Source organism: Orbicella franksi, chromosome 14 (genome assembly GCF_964199315.1).
Source record: "Orbicella franksi chromosome 14, jaOrbFran1.1, whole genome shotgun sequence".
In the NCBI taxonomy this organism is placed as follows: domain Eukaryota; kingdom Metazoa; phylum Cnidaria; class Anthozoa; order Scleractinia; family Merulinidae; genus Orbicella; species Orbicella franksi.
In genome coordinates this window covers 13,237,926-13,254,339 of record NC_138158.1, presented here as the reverse complement: position 1 = coordinate 13,254,339, position 16,414 = coordinate 13,237,926, and the positions used below count along the sequence as shown (strand labels likewise).

The 16,414-nt window shown below is 38.4% G+C and overlaps 1 protein-coding gene and 1 long non-coding RNA gene across 4 annotated transcripts in view; one reads left to right on the top strand and one right to left on the bottom strand.

Annotated features, from left to right (window-relative positions):
- The first annotated feature begins 279 nt into the window (after positions 1-279).
- Positions 280-5,455, top strand: LOC145467752 (uncharacterized). 2 transcript variants are annotated; one of them, XR_014042104.1, is made up of 3 exons: positions 280-548; positions 1,710-1,761; positions 5,041-5,455. It is a non-coding gene; the product is annotated as an uncharacterized LOC145467752 (long non-coding RNA). The 2 variants fall into 2 exon arrangements; XR_014042103.1 differs by having other exon boundaries at positions 280-1,761.
- A 6,829-nt stretch (positions 5,456-12,284) lies between these two features.
- Positions 12,285-16,414, bottom strand: part of LOC145467661 (receptor-type tyrosine-protein phosphatase S-like) — a 76,836-nt gene continuing 72,706 nt past the window's right edge. For both annotated transcript variants that reach the window (XM_081451256.1, XM_081451257.1), the window contains 2 exons: positions 14,638-14,773; positions 12,285-13,931 (listed from right to left, as the gene is read on the bottom strand). In XM_081451256.1, coding sequence (XP_081307382.1) covers positions 13,857-13,931; positions 14,638-14,773 — 211 coding nt within the window. In that variant the 3' untranslated portion in view covers positions 12,285-13,856. The remainder of the gene's footprint in view (positions 13,932-14,637; positions 14,774-16,414) is intronic.

The window sequence follows — 16,414 nt, the reverse complement described above, 5'->3', positions numbered from 1 at the left end:
GTGGCATTGCCATTATCTCTTTGTGCCAGCTCTTGTGTCAGGAACATTACCATTCTTGTTATCTTCTGGAGAATTTTTTCTTATTTTTGGATACTTGGGTTGTTTGCCCTTTTAATGTGCAAAGAAGAGGAAAACGGTTTGTTTATCTACTTGTATTTTTATTCTCAACGATGTCTTTTATCACTTGGTAAATATGATGTAGTTCTCACCAGCCAAACTTTGCCACTAGAGATTTAGTCTGTTCTGTTTTGGTTTCACTGTCAGTTGATAAGGTCTTGATAAGATAGTCTTACTGTTGCAGTTGTTTCTGATTGAATTTTGTTTTCTTTTAAATTTCCCTTTACCGAGGAACAGCTATTATTCTACAAGCCTGTATGTTATTTTAAAACAGTCAATCTAACTTAAAATATAATTGCATTTGTGTGATTTTGTGTTAATTAATAATACTTTGAATTTCTATTTTGCAGTAATGGATGATCATCATAGGTTGGATGAGGGAAAACATGCACAAACTGAAGAAAGTCTTAGCAGAGAAGAGACTAGGGATGGTGAGCATCAGCCCTTACTATTATATGTATCAGTTGCCATGTGTTGATAACTTTTTTAGAGTTGTGTCTTGCCAAAATAATTTCATTTTTTTGTTACCTGTACATAAATGGGTCTTAAGGTGGTTGAACACAGTTTTTGATACCTGTGTTTCATTCACCTTTTTTCTCTAAAACCCTTGATCTCACAGTCGCCAAAAATGGCAGCAAGGAAGTTAACAACACAAACTTTGGTTTTTTGATGGTTAAGCTGATGTATGTGCCATTGCCATGGCAACACAAATAAAAATAAACAGGCCTTTAAAATCGGTTTTGTTTATTTGTAGAAAATCTAGTCATTAGATTTTCTTTATAATTTGCATGCAACAAGCTTGTAACGATTCTCACAAGTTAACACCATTTCGCTAATAATTTAACAGAGAGATCTTTTATTATCCCTTGTTGAAGGTTCACTGGAATATCTAGAATTTCCTTTATTAAAGTTCAATAATTTTGAATGCTCCAGCTACTTATTTCCTAAAGTACTTTCGTGCCAAATTTCATGAAATTCTAATGAGTGGTTTTTGAGAAATTGGTGTATTTCCAAGAGTGCAAATTTTCATCAAATCGCAATTTTTTTTACTTACTACGCATGCGCTGCATTTAACTGGGTTCTTTCGGTAACAAAGAAAAAGCTAAGAATTGCCGGGTTCTTTGCATCGTTACCTTGTCTAACATATCTTTGTGATAAAAGACTAAAGTCATCAATACACTACTGCGTCCAATTATAGAGAAAAATAGCAGAGATAGTGTGGGTGTTGAGTAAATAAAATGATTGCTCTATTGACGGCATGTTTGTTTTTTGCAATCCTTGTACACGTGCTGAATTGCATCAGCAAAAACGCTCGCAAAAACTGTGTTAAGCCACCTTAATTGTAATGGCAGCACTTTCTCAAGAATTTTAGGGTTTCTGTCTTTATATCATGCTTCAATATCTGGTTAGCTTATTAGTTTTTTCTTGTACACTAAATACTCCAGCGATACTAAGAAGAACTTTGCAAACCAAATGTGTTAGAGAAAGCCAACTTATAGTTTTGGCTATTATTTTTCAAAACACATCTTCTTTGAACCTGGATAAATTAGCCAGTTTCTAATTTTTAATTCCTTTTCATCCCTGCTATGAAGGCTTAAAATTTAGCACAGGGAGTGTTTAGTGGATGGAGTTTCAAAATCTTAAGTAAGAAGTGATTGTACAGTACCACTTTAATGCATAGCTTAATATCCTTGTGTATCCATTAAACTAGTCAACAACCCATTGTCCCCACTACAACAAAATAATTTTGTTTTCAAAACTGATATGAAATAAGATTCTCATTTTGCCGGTAGTCTGGGAGGTTGTGTGGTGTATTATAGGTTAAGGTACAGATGTATGGCAGTTATACAACCAATTTTTGCTGCGTGTTACACAGAAGATATTTGCATATCATATGTAGTTACTTAAGCATTTGTTACAGTACACATATTTTTTTCTATTATTTGTTGTGACTCTTGTTTCAAACCCTAAAAGCTGTGAACAAGACAGCCTGTAGAAAGTTGAGCTTTCTGTGTTAGCAAATAACAACCTTAACTTTTGAAGTGCCATTTACAAAGTAACCAACAGCACTTAAATGACAAAACTGGTAAACCATACATGTACACTTATTGCCCCTACTGTATTCTACATGACTGTATACTTACAGCCTGCAAAACACTAATTTTCTTTCCTGCAATGGTTTGGGGCACAACAAACAGAAATGAATTAAGAGCGGTCCAGGAGTCAAAGGGGCAGAGTAAAGAAGCCGCAAAGCTCTTAGAATGAGCTTGACGGCTATTAATGCAGTGTTCGACACTAACTTTCTTTCTAATTCACCCTTTGGGTAACTAGTTCTACTTTTGTTGGTTCCCCATGTGTCTTTTTAGTTGCCTACCTAGTAGACTTTTGTTGCCCATTAGCACTCATAAGAAAATTTCAACTTGCAGAAATGCTCAACTTTATTTTATAAACTTGCCTTCTTGTTTTGGTGTTGCAACAGTGATTCATTGTGTGATTAATCAGTCATAGAGCACATCCCTGGCAAGATTTTAAAAATCCATGAACTGTGCCCACACATTTTGATGAGACTCCACTTTTCTGACAAATAGACCCACTGAAGCACTTTATTGGTCAAATACGATGAACCAACTGTCATGAATGAAAACATAATTCATGCCCTGAAGCACATGATCATCATTAATATTATTGTTATATATTATTGGTATTATCTTTTTTACTGGTAGTGTTGTTGTCAAAATAATGAGGTCCAGTTAAACACCAGTATGCCAGAGAAAAAATTTTATCCCCAGTAAATGGAATTAAGTAACATTATCACTGAGTGAAAGTCAAAATATTTCCCAAAATTTCTTAGCCAACACTTCAAAGCCCTAAAATTTATGTTGCAAACTTTGACATGGGCAAGTGTGCCCAGAATAACCGCAGAGCCACCTTAAGTAATGATGAAATGGAATCAATAAAAAAACCATGATAAGAATGGTGTTGGGCTTGACGTTTCAAAATTACAGAAAAACTCAAATTGCATCCAGGGCCCTTCAGATCACAGTTTTCATGCAACATACATTTAAATAGAAACAAATTGTTAGCCAAAATTAACTTTAACTAAAACTGACAGATGCTTTTTAAAAATAAAGTGGTTTGTTATTAAACAGTTAAAAAACAGTCCCTTTATATTCCTTATATGGAAACATAAAGAATAAAGAGGGTTTGTCTAACACAACGCGATACAACACCACCACCACCCACATATGGTACTCTCCCGTGTAGATGTGGAAGGAAAACAACTTGTTTTCAACTCTAAGAGGAATTGGAGTTTGCAAGCCCTGACAGTTGTTCAGATTGTTTTCTTTGGAGTTAATGACGATAAATTGATTAACACCAAATTAATTCAGAGAGCACTCAACAAGCAAATTGATGGCATCTTGTTGGGTTCTTCATTAGGCCGTTGTTTTTTTTTTATCGTGACAGAACTCAAAAATGATATTGTTCGTAAAATGCTTGACAGTGGCCTTATAAATGAGTAGTTTTATGGATGTAATTGTATCTATAACAAAATTCTCAATCGTGATTGGTTCTCCACGCACCTATTTGTCACGTAATCAGAGCGTGATCAGGTGGGTGTCCAATTTGAACTTTTTGTAATTGGATACCTATAATAATTGAATACCTATAATAATTATAGGTATCCAATTATTGGATACCCACATGATTTTCACGTCAATTAAGCGCGCTTTAATGGCTTCCTTCGCAATGTTTCCGTCAGTTTTCAACACTTACAAAAAGTGCTACAGGCCTTTTCGCTCAAAAAAACTTTCCCAAAAGACATTTTTAATTCCGAAATTTGTTATAGTTACGATCTATTAGTAACTGGACCTCGTGTTGTACAATTCAGGGAGTAATCATGCTCGTAATTTCAAATCAGCCTCGCGCTTTGCGCTTGTCCTATTTTGAAATTACTCACGCAATTACTCCCTAAATTGTTCTCCACTTGGTCCAATTATTATTACTTATTTTGATGATATGCTGTCGATGGACAAATCAAATAAGTCCGACCTGTTTTACGGTCAACAAATTTGAAAATGGCATGGTCCATTTCCTGGACAATTCTCTGAAAAGAACATCCATTGACATTTATAGGAAGCGCACAAACACTGGACAGTATGTCTTGTTTTCTAGTCATGAACGTTGGCCTCGCAAAATTGCTTGACTGTCTCTTTCAGAAACAAATAACAATGATTTAAACGTTCCTACTAGGGAATGGCTTTCCTAAATCTGTGGCTCCATGGTTCAGAACCTACAATCGTGGACAGAAGTCCTTGGGACACTTGTATGATTTAACGAACTGTATGTGTTCTACTACTGAAGTTTGAAAAAAGCACTGCTTTCCTTTTAGAGACGCATTACTGTTCCCCCTCCCCACCCCATACAATGTTTAAAATCAGAAGAAATTACAAGTAATAGTTTTCAACATTGCATGGGGGTGGGGGGTGGGGGGTGGGGGGCGAGGTTAGGCAGGTGAAGTTGTATTCACATCTGGCGTGTGTACAAAAGTGCCAAAAGTGCAAATTTGTCCCAATACTTTTGTCCTTGATTGTAGAACATCTTATCCCAATAACAACAAGACTATGAGTTTTAAGGATTTTAAGTTCTAATGTGGGGTTTGGGACTGGTACTAGTTTTGCTAGCGTTATGATATAAATTGCTCTTAACCAGAAAACCAAGCTCTGTTAAAGACTGATTTCAGCTTCATTATGTAGTGTGGTGCTCTGGGCCCAAAACATCAGCCTGAAAACGGTCCCTGTAAGTTGACAAGCCCTTGAGTAGCCAGGAAGTTTCAAGAAATGGGCCCCTTCACAGAAAGTGTCAGTTTTCCACAATATTGTGGTGTCTATTAATGAAGTAAATCCCTCTCCATATTTTTAATAGCCTGGCCAAACCATACCTGGAGGCATTAGATGATATGATGGATGAGGAGGAAGGGGAGTTAGAAGAAGATGATGATGAAGAAAAAGAACAAGACAAGAGGATCAAGAAGAACAAGAGGAAGGGCAAGAAGAACATGACAATGATGATGAAGACCTCTACAGAAAGTTAATAGAGGATGAGTTTAGTGACAGTGATGTAGAATAATCAGTATTTATTTTGTAGATTTGTTAAGTTTTTATCAGTATTTCTTTCCCAGATGTGTTAATAATTAATAATTAAGTAAATAGAGGATGAGTCTGAAATTGTTTTGATTGTTCTACATTTACAACCGCTTATTCAAATTAACCCAAACTCAAAGGCTGAAGAAAATATGTCATTACGTTTTTTTTTACGTCTTTTTTTTACTAAATGAACCACAAATCACTTTGTTGTCTGGGAATACTTTTGTTGGGTCTAGATTTAAGGGACAAAATAGTGACGGAACATTTCATCTTTGTTATAAACACCCATTCACAGTCGTGCATGACTGACTGTGGCCACCTTCCTTGGTTTTCTGGTTAAAAGTCCAATGACCGATTTGTGCGCGCGCTCGCGCGCGTTGCTAAGGAGGTGAGATTTCACTTCCAGTTACTTACGTCAGCCTGAGCGAAGAAAATAAAACAACTCAATACCCTGCAAATTCGCTTACATTTTAGATGTTTTTTTTCTCTGTGTTTCACAAATGCAAGATAAAAAAAGTACAAGCAAAGACAAATAAGAGAAAAACAGAAAAACTGAGCAAACGAAAGAGAAAAACTAATTCCGTGCCACAATGTTTGATCGTACTGAAGTGCGCTGTTAGTGCGCTGTTAGTGAAGTGAATAAATAAATATCGGGCGCACGTCCGGTTTTTTTAAATGGTAAAGGAAACGTGGTTTTTCATTAAATCTAGCCTTTTTCGACGAGTTTCACTTAAACCCAACTTTGGAAACATAGCTATGCAGTCCTTTTTCGAAATTATACTTTTTTCTGAAAATTACGAATTTTTTCAATATTTTGAAATTCTCCCAAAATCTGAGCTTGTAGAAATGAAACAAAATCTATGCATAGCGTAATGAGGATTAAATTTAAAACATTAAATCAATGAAAAAAATCCCGATAAAGCAATTTTCCAGGGAGCCTTTGCATTTTTTCAGTATTAGTCACATGACCAAGGGCGTGGCCTGATGACGTCATCATTGGTGTTACTGATCATGAAAAAGTCAAAACACATGAAATAACCCTGAACTAACTAAAAATGATGAGGTTATATGAGAATAAATTTTCTTCAGCAACGGCTCAAAAAGATCAGCTAATGGGCCCTTAAAGTAAGCTAATCAAAATGCATGAACAAGGTACGGTGACCACTGTAAATGCAATGATAAGCCATTAGTATGTCCAAAGGGCATTTACCTGTCAAAAATAGAATTTCCCAAACTATTCTAACTTTGGTTATTTTGCCTTTGTAACAGTACCAATCTCGAAATTATAGTGGTTTTACAACACAGGCTAAAAACAGGCCGTAAAATATAACTTTCGAAACTGTTTGGATAAAGCAACGGTTTGTATCATCCGTGAGCTCATGTGCCCATAATTTTGTCTTTCAAAATTGAGTTTATAGCATTGCAGATAATTCAAGCCAATTAATTTAAGGTCAAAAGTCATTGTTTTTATTCGCCCGTGTGTAGAAAGATCTATAGGATTCCAGTTGATAGTGGTATTGGTAATTATACCTGCTCATGAAAACACTAGTTGTATAAATTTCAGTCTAGCGATAAATAAAAAAAGATTTGTAGTCTTCTTTGTCGTGACTGAATTATATTATTGAACTAGTACGAGGTCCGTGTTGGTAAAACATTGGACGAGTTCTTCACCTTACAATGTTATGACGAGATCCATAGACTTGTAAAAAAAGAAATACCCATATCAGTATCCGACTTAAGTTTCATTCCATGTTCAATGCTAAATTCCTGAGGGATGTGCCTACAAACGAGAACTAACAATAGAGCTATAAATCAATGAACATAATTAATCCCTCTATGATTCTCCAACCGAAACAAGTGATTTATTGTTGAAGTATCACTGAACTCCTAATTTTCAACCTTCTGCTTTCATTTCATCGTTCTCCCGGTTAATAACAAGCACCCGTTGTAGCTAGTTCCAGCCGATCCCAGGAATGCAAATCGCATTAGCAATCAGTGCTCCGTCTGATAACCATAACGAGTACTTTTAAGGGTATCGAGTCTTACATTGGAGATTCGGTGATTTTTCTTTCTAAAAATAAAATTTGAAATAGTGTTCAACATAACCTGCCTCAGCACGTTTGCGAAAATCTATTGGTTCCTTTTAGAGATTTCTTTAAGAGCACTCGTCTAACCTCCCGGTATGATTTCCGTGCAGCGCCAACATTAATTATGTATGCAACTATCTCAGACTTATACTGAGAAGAGGGCTTTCGCGAACCGGCTTTCGTGCGAGTGACAAGATTGGGAATAGAGAAATATTGCGCAGATCGAGTGGTAGTTTTACAGCACCGAAACTAATGGTTACACTACTTCTCAGAGATTTTGTTTTGCCTCTGTAATATCATTGAACGATCTGAACGATTTGAGGATAATCGAAGCGAGGAGTTTAATATTGGCTGGCCGGGAACACGCCGTTCGCAAACCGGAGAGCAACCACTGTTTCAATCTTCGATCAAACATATTCATGTCGAATTTAAAACTGAAAATACACTAAGCGGTCAATTTCCGATAGAAATCTTGTGAGGTAAATACAATTCTTGCAAATAGCCGCTGCATATTTCCGTTCAGAGTCACTCTGGTTCAGAGTCAAGATCAAGATATACAAAGTCAAATATCGCTTCCGTACGCTACCCCTCGAAAAATCAATTTTGCTTGAAGACCGAACTGCAACGGAGTTTAGCTACCAGTCTTATGCTGCGTGTTATTAGATAGAACGCGTGATATGATTGGCTCAGTATATCACATTACGTCAGAGGACATATCTGCCACACAGGACATAACTGCAACGGTGACATTCTCGTCCCCATAGCCCTTTTCGCTTCTCTTAGCCGGCAGGGCCTTGGCACGAGAATCGAAGGACCCTACGATTCTCGTGCCAAGGCCCTGCCGGCTATGAGGAGCGAAAAGGGCTATGGGGACGAGAATGATCACAATTGAGGACACTTTCGTTCTCATTTCCCACTCGAAAAAGTACTGTATGTCCCCATACACCACGTATCTACCCTCGATTGACCCCTCGATTACTAACCGCGGTTTCGGAAAATGAGCCCGCGCTCACCTCTCCAAAGCGAGAGCGCTTTCCATTTAGATGGAAAAATTGGTTTTCCCGGTGGGAAACCTAATGGAACATGGTACAGCTGCCCCCGTTTCATTTTTTCTGGAGGAAAAATTGTACTGTTCTATTTGGCAGAAAGTTCTCACCGGTTTTTCCAGTCAAATGGAAAGCGCCCCGAATCTTTAAACTTTCCGGCAGTCTATCCGCGAAATAGGACATCCAGGAGTAAGTACATCCAGGTGAACATAGGAGAACTTCAAATTATCTCAATTCTCCCGCTCTCTCAGGTCTAACCTGCGATCACGCGTTTTTTTTTTTTTTGTTTTTTTGTTTGGAAAGAAGAAGGGAAAAGGGAGGGAGGGTATGTTCGCAGGTTATCTCAGGTCCAGTCAGATGATCCTCCCCATGAGCGCGGGCTCGTAATCGAGCCTATCCAGATCTGACGAGATCAAGAGCCCAATACGCTCCTGACGAGATTTCATATACAATGAAACCTGTATTAAGCGGACACCCTTGGGACCCTGACTACAGACTTGCCACAAGTCGACCTCATGAATTTCATGGTAGAATATGTCAGGCTGCCAAGCGGGTACTGAATAAACAAGACGAAGGACTTTTCAGAAAGTCTATCCTGACTAGTGTCCGCTTAATACAGGTTGTCCGCTCAAAACAGGTTCTAATATATTGTGCAATAATAGTTAATTACTAGTAGTAATCGTAGATTAAAGAGTGCGTTCGAGTTTTGGTAGGCTTGGTATGTTAAAAAAACAAAAATTCTAGGGACAGCATTTTGTGCCTGAGCTGTTAGGTAGGCGTGAAATTGGTCTCCCTTCAGCAGGGGCGAAAACAAGTGAATTGATCGCAAAGCAGGCTTGGTATGTTAAAAAAAAAAATTCTAGGGAAGGCATTTTCTGCTTAAGCTGTTAGGTAGGCGTGAAATTGGTCTCCTCTCAGCAGGAGCAAAAACAAATGAATTGATTGCAAAGCACGTGCATACGAGATTGTTTGTTCTCGTTTATACATGTATTGTGTAACATTAGTTACGACCGATCAGTAAAAAACATGGACCGCAATCGGACTGCAGTCGCGAGGCCGCATTTAGTCCGCAGTCCCCATTTTTATACCTGAGTCCGGTCGCGTTTTTATGCCCAGTCCGTAATGCTTAGTCCCGGTTTGTATAGGAAATCATACGGTTTTTCTCGTTCAATTTGGAATTAATTTGCACGAGTGAGTTTTTCAAAAAGCTGAAATTGCACGAGCCGCTTCGGCGAATGCAATTTCACCTTTGTGAAAAACTCACAACTGCAAATTAATTCCAAATTGAACGAGAAAAACCGTATGATTACTTATTAATAATACAAACATGAAAACATTCGCGTGGAGAAGGTGCCGGAAGATATTTCTTGAAGTCATTTTTTCTCATTCGAGAAAACTTTTTTTCAAAGTTTCCGCACAAAATTTTCTTCATCATTTTGCGTGATATACTTGGCTTAGAAAATTTCTTATTTTCTTTCAGCCAATCATAATCCAGAATTACGATGTGTAATTTGCACTGTTTTGCACTGGTGTTACACTTTTTGCACTGCACTGCACTGTACTCAACCAATCAGAATCGAGTAATTTTTTCATGTATATTATTATATACATAAACCTGCGAAGTCCGTAGTCTGCAGTCCGCAGTCCCCAGTGCGTGTTTTATACTGACCGTACAAATTGGCACCAACCATGTTTGTTCCGTCGGTATGTGAGACGACGTGCTTTTAGTACCAAAACTAGGACAATTATCTTGTTACGAACACGACTTTGAATCGTCCTGGCTTTGGGGTAACTGCTACAGGGCATTTTTACTTCCGAAACAATGAAACGGAGGATATGTTGGTGTACCAAAGCAACCCTGTGGGAGTTGAACTCATTTCCTATGTAGACACTTTCGTTGGGTGGTTTACGTTACATAGTTTGTGCACAGAAATCTAGGCCAGCGAAGTGAAACTCATTTCCTCCTTTGATTTATTCAGCAGAAAGCAGCATTGGTTTCCGTCGAAGAGAAGAGGCAACAAAACACGCAGCCAAACTACAGCTTTGTGTTCGTACGAAAAGTCGTACACCGTTTCGTGAAGACATGTCTGCAAGGTTTTTAAATGCCATTAACACCCGGCATTAACACTGACTTCGAAATTTAAATAAACAACTTATCCGCTACAGTCTTCAATAAACTGCCTCGAAAAGTCGTACATATTTCGCGAAGACATGTCTACAAGGTTTTTAAACGCCATTAACAGACTTCGAACTTTAAATAAACAACTTCAGTATCCGCTTCAGTCCACAATAAGCTTCCTCGACACTCGAAAGTCCGCAATTTTTTTTTTTTTTTGGAGGCGGAGGGGAACAAATTGGTGTCCCCAGATAGATTCATAGATCTCGAATTTTTCTGCATTACGCGATTAGAACTGCGTTCAGTCGAACGCAATTAACCCTTTTGTAACACAGTGTAACACAGTGTAACACAGTGCAAGATCAAAGACTAGCTAAGACTGCTCATAATACAATGTACAGTCAGTCAATGCATCATTCAGCTTTAAAACGACATCACTGAACAATATTAAAGGAGTCTCAGCTGAACCTTTAGAAGTAAAAGCCCTTGAAGTGCCCGCTTATTGCAGGTTTTGTGTAACAAAATGGCTTAATATTGGTGTCCGCGTCCGCTTAACAGAGGTGTCCGCTGAATGCAGGTTTATTTTACAGTAAATGTGCAAAGAAAATTTAGGGACTCGAGCTGGTGTCCACTCAATAGAGGGTGTCCGCTTAATATGGGGTCCGCTTAATACAGGTTTCACTGTACACGAAGAAGGCTCTGGAACCGGAACTATAGTAATACATTCTCCTTGTGGATGCAATAATGAAAGAAGTATAGGTGATCGTACGAAAGCCAGTGCAATTAAGGATTTATACTACGAGTGATATTGGGAAATTCTCTCAAAATTGTACGAGCTTTTTATACGATTACTCATTTATTGTGTGACTGAGAAAATTGCGAACGCGTGCACGGGGTTAATTTGCACTGCACTGTGGATTAAGAATTAACGATAAATTGTCTTGCTCTCAGCCAATCACAATAATGTAATTTTCTCAGTCATGAAACAAACGGCGCTTATCGTCTCCCGCTCAAGAGTTCTTCCAAGCGTAAACACGATACGAGCCAGGTATTAAACCGGTATTAATTCCTAATAGGTTTTCTCGGCTTCGTGTGCGAAGTTATTTGAGGTGTGCTGTCAAACTGTAAATTCATCTAGAGCCCACCTCAGATTTTTTTTTTCAACATTTTGCCTCATTAGCATACGTGAAAAGGCAACATTTTCAGATACTGATTGCCTCCAATCACATTTAGAGCTTGTGAAAGTATAAATTGGTGACAGTTTTAGCTCTTGGGATGTAATAATAAGAGTTATTGACTCCAAAACACTGCAAAGTTTCTGGGTGACAAGGACGTTATTCCAGAGGCTTTATATAATACCCTATTTTGTGTGATCTAAATCCAACAAAATTTATCTTCGTCAGTTCGCTATATTGAAAACACCTTTATTGTGAAATTCGGAAGACGTTTCAGCTGCCCAAAGCAAGTAGAAAACCTTGAAAGTTGCGAAACTCGAGAAGTAGCGATTTAAAAAGGAAGACAAGAGAGTTCGAGATCTTTGAGAGTCCTTATGCTGTTATGCTGACGGACTCACGATAAAAAATAATCTTGTACCTCTAGCTAGCATTGAGTAACAAATGCCGTGCAGCGAGTCGTTGCTCTACCAAGCTACCCCTCAATCGAACCGTTTACCCGTCCATGTAACAGCGCCCAAGCTGATAGTCCATACACATCGCTAGAAGCGCAGCACCTCCCAAAATACATTTCGCAATACTGCAATTGATTATACAATGACTTGTGGTAAGCATATTTTATTTGCTTCCTCTCTCCTAGAAAATCTAGAGCTACCCTTGCAACAAAACAGTCGTAAAACTTAGGTGACTATCTGAGAGATTTCATGATTGACAATGTGATCCTCTTACCAAACGAGAACCAAACTGGTCTAAATACAGAAGTATATAATACAGTGGAACCTCCACCGACACACAGGCACTAAATGACGGGCACCTGTACCTGACGTTGCCCTATATTGTTAGTTTTCTGCAGTGGCGTCTTTCCGTAGGCGGACACTACTTCTACTGTCAAGGGTACCTGCTTACGAGGAGGTTCGAGTGTATTCGTCTTTAAGTCATGGCTTCAAGAAAGGACACCAGACCATGACTGCGAAGGTGTGGACGAGCTATGTCAAGATCTAAAACTCTTAATACATGCATTATAGTTAACAGAATTCACTAACGAGATATCAAAGCAATTTCTGCTTGGTGATCAATTGCCATATTCCCATGACTACAATTCTAATTATGTATGCACATTATGAAAAGAAATTCGATAATTCGAACGGTACAAATCTAATGAGACAAAGCATGTTTACCTCGTCTTTTAATCAATTAAGGTGGCTCAAAGTACGAAGCAGCATTTTGGACATAAAACAAACCTGATTAACGGCCCAATTTTTAAACAACTCATTTTCTCATACCCATTCACACCCTCAACAAGTCGTAGTTTCAGTACACTACGATAATTTACAAGTCCGTACGCTGCTTGCATCTTTTTAAAAACTGCAATATAAAAATAGACTGTTTGGCATATTTTTCTATCTACAACCACTTGATCAATGCAAGTGAACAATTGCTAAAAACGCGGAAGAGTTAAAATTCTTCATTCAAAAACAGCATTTACCTCCTGCTACCGGAACAACCTGTATCCCAATAGAAATAAAGTTAAATACTAAAGAAGCGAGTTGCTGTGAACAATAGGTTATACCATTTCCAAGCAACTCGCGTCTGCATATGCAGTATTGTTAAAAAAAAATCCACCTTCACGTGAAATATTCACCTACGTTTACATCAACTACGCAACAAACATCTTCATAATGAAATGTTCACTTCTAAACATTCAAAATCAGTTGATCTCAGTCCATCTTTAGCATAGTGGTGCCAGGACCTCGTCGCCCCAGGCCTTTCCCTCCAGTGTTGTCTGTCCCGTGTTACCGGGTCTCAAATAATCAATGCATGCAATTTGCCACTGAAAAGGTTTTACAGTACTCTTGTTATCAAATCAGAGGTACCTCTAATTAGTATTGACAGTAGGAATAGTACTGACATTAGATAATGAGTTTATTTTCACCTTTTTGGAACTTTTCGTGTACTATGATATGGCAAATGAACCTTTTCAGTTCACAACTCTATGAATACGTTAGAAAATTCTAGTAAAAGGTCTGGTGTGACGTCATATCCGACGCCAGACTACCTAGCAACAACTTCCACGACAGCGTGGGCTCAATCAACAGGCACTTGATTTAACCGGTAGCAGCCACAACGTGCTGCTAGACGAGAAACATTTCAGCCACCTAACACAGCTTTTCAAGTCACTTGAAGTTTGCGTAATCGCTGAAAGCATCCACAAACAATCGTACCATCTCGTAACAGAACTTGTATTGCTCCTGAAAAAGAGAAAACAGAATCGAAGCCTTAAATGAGTCCGCAGGATATCAATATACTGTCAAGCAGACAAGTTATGAAGGAAAAAAATTATAAAGAAGACTCGATCAGTCAGTTTGTATTTCTTGTGTAACTGAAATGTTCCTTTATTGTTTTAAATGGTTATTTTTATATTTCACTCAATTTAAGTGGCGGCCATTTTCCTACGTCCAAATTTGGCTCAAATCTTCTCTGAGCTTGTACTAACAAATAACAGTAAACAATCCTTGAGAATATAACATCTGATCAATTCACGGTTCCAAGCTAAGACTAAAGGTAGCCAAAAGCAAAAATGGCAACTCAGAATATTTTTGACACCCCATTTGATGGCTGTAAAAACGTTAATGCAACTTTCAGAGACTTCGTAAGCTTATTACGTGTAAAAGCGCTCTCAAAGACCCTGCCAAAAGGGTAGGTTTTTGGTGTATGATGTGGGATCAAAGGTAAGCTGCAAAATCCCTTTATTAAGTGTCAGGGTACTAAGCACTACTTTGCTCAGTTGTGGACAATAAACGAACACTGTAAACAACACCTCTTAAAAATCCCAACTAGCGGAAGGCTAGTGGTTCTGTCTTATTGTGTCGACCTAGGACCTAACGCTTGTTTATATGATTAACACTGAGCAGAAATTTACTGTTAACCCACAGAGCGTCACGTGATGGTCCTTACCGCCGTCTGCACCATAAGAGGTCTCTGAGTACGCAGGCGCCGTACGGTCTGAAACATGTCGATTGTCCCGTCCAACTTGACTCGCTCAAGGGCTATATTAATGGCGCAAAACGTTCCGGTACGACCGCTACCATCGCTGGAAAGAAAAAAGAGAGGGAGAGAGAAATTAAAAGAAAACCGAGAATAGATCCACCTTATATAAGTTTTGAATTGAGTGACACGGAATTGCTTTAACATTGCTTTACTATGCTTTGTAATTAGTTTAAAACTGGCTCCAAAAAAACAATCGGATGGAAAATAAAAGCTAATCCTAACTTGGTCACACGCAGTTTTCAGTCTCCGACTTCTCCCTGGTTCATTTAACTGTTGTTACTCTATAACTATAGCTGCATTGTAGGTTATTTGAAGATATATTGCACCTGGCAAAATATAACTAACTATCATATAGACACGAGGGTTTTACTGGAAAATAAACCTCGTAAAATTCATACGAACTACATACGGGACCCAAGTGGCGCATTTTCCAGGGATATTGATGACGTCATTTCTCGGTTTTTCACGTTTATTTGTGCAAACAGTCAGTGAAAATGGCGAGCTAAGCCTGCGCTCATCCTAAAAACTACTGTTTTTACCACTCGAAAATAAAATTCATATCTTTGCGCCGCCTTATAAGATCCTTTACACATTTTGCGTCATAGCAGGAGCCATAATCGGGGACGGAGACCGTAAGCGCGCGCCATTTCAAGTATTGGGGTTGTCCCCATGATATGGGACAATAATTCTATTTTTAGAACAAATTGCGCCATCACCTGCGACACACGCGCGTACATGCTGCGAGGATTTTTGCGGATGTCGCGCGGGGGAAATGGCGTCCGAAATTCCCGAAATGTTTCATGTTTTTGCCCCACAACTCAACGCGTTTACGTCTGTTGGAATTTTGCTTAAGTATTTTCGCCGTGAGCTGCTCCAGTTTGAGTGAAGTAAGACAGTGTCGAATTTAGATATGTTCCGCTGTAAGCTTATATATATCGCTGACCAAGTTGTGTTCCGACGGATGCTTCTTTTACATGAGCTGTCCATATCTCCACTTTAAATTTCACATGTTGAAGATTAACAGCTTTTCCATAACACAGCAAAAACTAGCTGGACATATTTAGATGTAGCACAGCTTCAGGACTTCATAGTTTCCTAGGTCCTCTTGCCACACGCTTGCGAGGAATTTGTCAGTCTATCGCGACCGAAAAGTAAAACAAAACAATTGCTAGTTTGAGTTTCGCTTGAATTGTAAGCAACGCTTGATGTTTCATTAAGGCTTAATAACTTTACGTCAGTAGATACTCCTCAGTTTTATTCGTGTAAAAATCCAGTAAATTCTCTGTTGTCGATGAATGAGAGCGCCCGCCGATGCGTGTTTTGTACAGTCAGTAAACACGACAAATTGTACACTTTCGTGTGAAAGCGTACATCGAACTCAAACAATAGCTCTACAGTTTTTAAATATGTTTAAGATCGATAAATGTTTGAGAACATAATGAAAGCTAAGCTGAAAATATGTAAATAAAGCAGAAATAATCAGCAAAGTTACGATGACGCTTTCTTTAATCAACTTGGAATAACGATTTCGATTTTGTTGATCGAGTTATCAAAACTCCTTGTCTATTTTCATTTTCGCAGTGTAAAACTTCACTATGCTTATATTGAAAAAGCACACATGATGTTAGTAGCTTTTTTTGCGTTCGTGAAATTTGTTGCAGCATCTCAGCACAAAAGATAACGA